The 3482-nt window shown below is 46.6% G+C and overlaps 1 protein-coding gene across 1 annotated transcript; it reads right to left on the bottom strand.

Moving 5' to 3' along the window:
• Positions 1–631: 631 nt before the first annotated feature.
• LOC110093252 (ABC transporter G family member 6) lies at positions 632–3232 on the bottom strand. The gene is made up of 3 exons (XM_020818080.2): positions 1937–3232; positions 1212–1744; positions 632–1123 (listed from the first exon to the last, which is right to left on the bottom strand). Exons 1-3 carry the CDS (start codon positions 3165–3167, stop codon positions 674–676), a joined length of 2214 nt encoding a protein of 737 aa, XP_020673739.1. The 5' UTR covers positions 3168–3232; the 3' UTR covers positions 632–673.
• Between the last annotated feature and the right edge of the window lie 250 nt (positions 3233–3482).

Consider the following 3482-nt stretch of genomic DNA (forward strand, 5'->3'; position numbering starts at 1 on the left):
TCATGGATTTTGAGCAAGCTTTTCTAAAGCTTTACTTGGGCCGGCTTTGTTACTATTTTTTAAAGTGGCTTTCTAATACAAAAAATTAAAATTTTTATATTAAAAAGGTGCTTTAAGAAGTAGTAATAAAGCAATCCCAAACAAAATCTAAATCTTTTCAGATCTCAAGTTGACTGTGTATTTTTTAAAGGAGATTGAAGATTGAGACTGAAGACCCCCAAAATCTATCTTCACATTAATATGTAACCTTTATTCACCAAAGAAAATTTTAAGATAAAAATAATCTAGTAGCTAGTTTTAGCAACTAAAAAATTATTTTAATTATAAAAAAATAGTTACTCATAAATTTTAACCCGTCAAATCATATTTTTAACTTATTCAAAATAGGATAAATTAAAAAATTAAAAGTGTAGTATAATTTATTTAAAATATAATTAGTTATAAAACTAACAAGAATAGCTTAGCAAATGATCAAAAGAAAACGCAATATATTTATATAATAATGGTACAATTTCTTTTGTACCATAAAATAAAAATTAAGCTCATTTTTTTGTTATAAAAGAAGAACATTTGTATTATAATCTAATTATCTAAACTTAAAAGAAAAAAAACACAAATAATTATCCTGTGGTAATCTTCTTTTTTTTCCTTTCAAATACGACTTCAGCTAAATTTACCTCCTCTTGTTCCTCCCCGCAAGCAAGAGCGCCAAGTAGAACAAAACCCTAAAGAAAAACCCCCAAGCCACGGTGACAACAAGGCACCACCACTTGCCCAGCTGCGTCACCCCATTCTGCTTCAGTATATCCATCCCCTTCGTCAGGCACGTCTCCGGCGATATGCTGATACCCAGCACCCCCCCAATCGCCGCCAGCACCTTCTCTTTCATCTCCTCCGGCATCTTCCCCAGCGGCGTCGTATCAAATATCTGCACTCCTCTCACAAAACACTTGCCACCTTCCCCAAACTCGTTGTGCAGAACCCCCTCATACGAATACTTAACCAGCGACAGGTAGTGAAACCAAATCCAGTAGTCTGGTATTCTGTCACGGTTGATGAAGAAGCCGCTGAAGAGGAGGAAGTAAGCCAGCACGGCGACAACGACGACGTAGCCAAGCATTACCTTGATAGAGAAAATATAAGCGGAGGACATAAGAACAGATTGAATATTTTCATAGATATTTTTTTATTTATGTTTCAAGCTAGCATACCTGAGACACGATGGCGGAGAGAAAGGTGACGAAGCCGCTTCCAGCCCAAAATGAGGCGAGGATGATAAGCAAGTAGAAGAGGAAGCCGGATGGGCCGCCGGCCAGTCCGACACCGGAAAAAGTTGCGGAAGCGAAGGCGAGGGAGAGAAGGATAAGGGAGGGGAGGGCGACGAGGGCGTTGGAGAGGACGTAGGAGGAGCGGCGGTAGGAGTTGTAGGCTGTCTCGCGGAGGAAGATATAGCGCTCTTGAAGAAAGACGGGGAGGGCGTCGGAGCAAGTGTAGTACATAGTGGACATGGCAAAGGCGAAGAAGCCGAGTCTCTCTTGTATGCCGCGAGGGGATGAATCGAGTCGGTAGAAGACGGTGGCGAGGATGCCGCCGGTGACTAAGACGGAGCCGAGGCGCATGAAGAAGAGCTCGGGCATGCGGCTGGTGTTGGTAAAGGAGCGTCGAGTTAAGACGGCGAATTCTACGTGTAAGGGGTTGGCGAACTGCGGCACCTTGCCTCCTCCTGCTGCTGCTGATGATGAAGCTGTTGGGGTAAATGTGCGTGGTTAAAAGGCTAAATTTTAGATTATTATAATGTTCAAATTTTCATTGAATTTGAAGAAGATTTAGAGAAATTTTTAATAAATTTTGAATTAATTATAATCTAATTTGCATTAGATTATTTCCTTCTTTCTCTCAAACTCCAAGCATTAAACAAGAAGCCGAAAAGCTAAACCTCCGATGGTGGTGGCGGCGAAGAGTTTCCCGCGGGAGATACTGGCAGTAATAGCCGCCTGCAGTGTGGAAGCCGAAGAAGGGGGACGAATAAAACGAGAGTCTTGCAGAGCTGAAACAGAGCCCTGAGTCCGCGAACGATAGAACTGGACGAGCCCTTCAGCGCCTCCGGGCTCAGCCTCCAGTTCCCGAACAACATCGAGGGCGAACTCCGCCCTGTTCTCCCCTTGAATGATGGGCCTCCCGAAATCGGCGAAAAAGTTCAATAACCCGTCCGGACTCCCAAAGAATACGGTACTCCCCTTCGATAGTATTAATAGCCTATCAAGAAGCTTCAGAATCCTGGCGCTAGGCTGGTGGATCGAAGTCACCACAACGCTTCCAGAGCTCGCAATCCTCTGCAGCACTTTCATGACCATGAATGCGCTGGTGGAGTCAAGTCCTGAAGTTGGCTCATCGAGAAAAAGGAGTATGGGATCGTGGATGATGTCTGTACCGATGGATACGCGACGGCGCTCGCCGCCGGAGACTCCGCGGTGGCCTTCGTCGCCGATTATAGTGGATGCAGCAGCGCGGAGGCCCAGTTGGTCGATTAGAGCCTGGACGCGAGCACGTTTCTTTGAGGCGGAGAGCCAACGCGGGAGTCGGAATTCGGCGGCGAAGTTGAGGGTCTCCTCGACCGTGAGCATCGGGAAGAGAAGGTCATCCTGCATCACGTAGGCGGAAATTGTTTTCTGAATCTTGGATTCTAAGGGCTCACCGTTGAGAAAGATGCCACCTTTGCCAAGGCTTGGTTTGGCGATGCGATCAGCAAGGGCGTCGATGAGGGTGGATTTTCCGGAACCGCTGGCTCCCATTACAGCGAGGATCTCCCCTTCGCGAGCCTCGCCGGAGATGGAGTCGAGGAGGGTGCGGCGGGGAGGGTGAGAGTTTCCATCTGATGCAAGATGGATGCGGCGGAGAAGGGAAGGGAATGTCTTTGAAGTTCGGGTTTTGATGGTATAGGTGAGGTTGTGGAAGGTGAGGATGAAAGGGAGAGGCCGTTCAAGCTCCGCTAGAGGGATTTCCGTGGCACGGCCTGCATCAGCGGCTAGGCAGAGAAGCTCGGCAAGGTTGTGCTCTGTGGTTTGGCTTCCTGCACGGAGGTGACCGTTGTGGCTGACCTCATGCTCGGGGATGTCGACGGTGGTGGATGGCGGTGCGTCGTGAAGATTTACTGGCAGAAGAGGCATCTCTGCCGTTTGTTTTGGCGGCGCTGTCTGGTTTGAATGGGCCGGCTTCGAGAGAGAGGGAGAGGGGGAGGGTGGTGGCGTTTAACTAAGAGTGGGGAGTGATAAATAGAGGGGAGAGTGGGACCTTTTTTTGGTAAGAAATAATTTTCTTAATTGTGTAAGTTTTACAAGATTTGGGTGGCTGTGGGCCCACTCGTGCTGTATTGCTGCTGGATTCAAATCGAAGGGTGAAATTTAATTATTTATTTAAGCATGTAGGTACCATGAAGGTGTGGAGAATTAGCTTGTGGTTTGATTAATTAAACCTCACAAGAA

Source organism: Dendrobium catenatum, unplaced genomic scaffold, assembly GCF_001605985.2.
Source record: "Dendrobium catenatum unplaced genomic scaffold, ASM160598v2 fragScaff_scaffold_323, whole genome shotgun sequence".
In the NCBI taxonomy this organism is placed as follows: Eukaryota; Viridiplantae; Streptophyta; class Magnoliopsida; order Asparagales; family Orchidaceae; genus Dendrobium; species Dendrobium catenatum.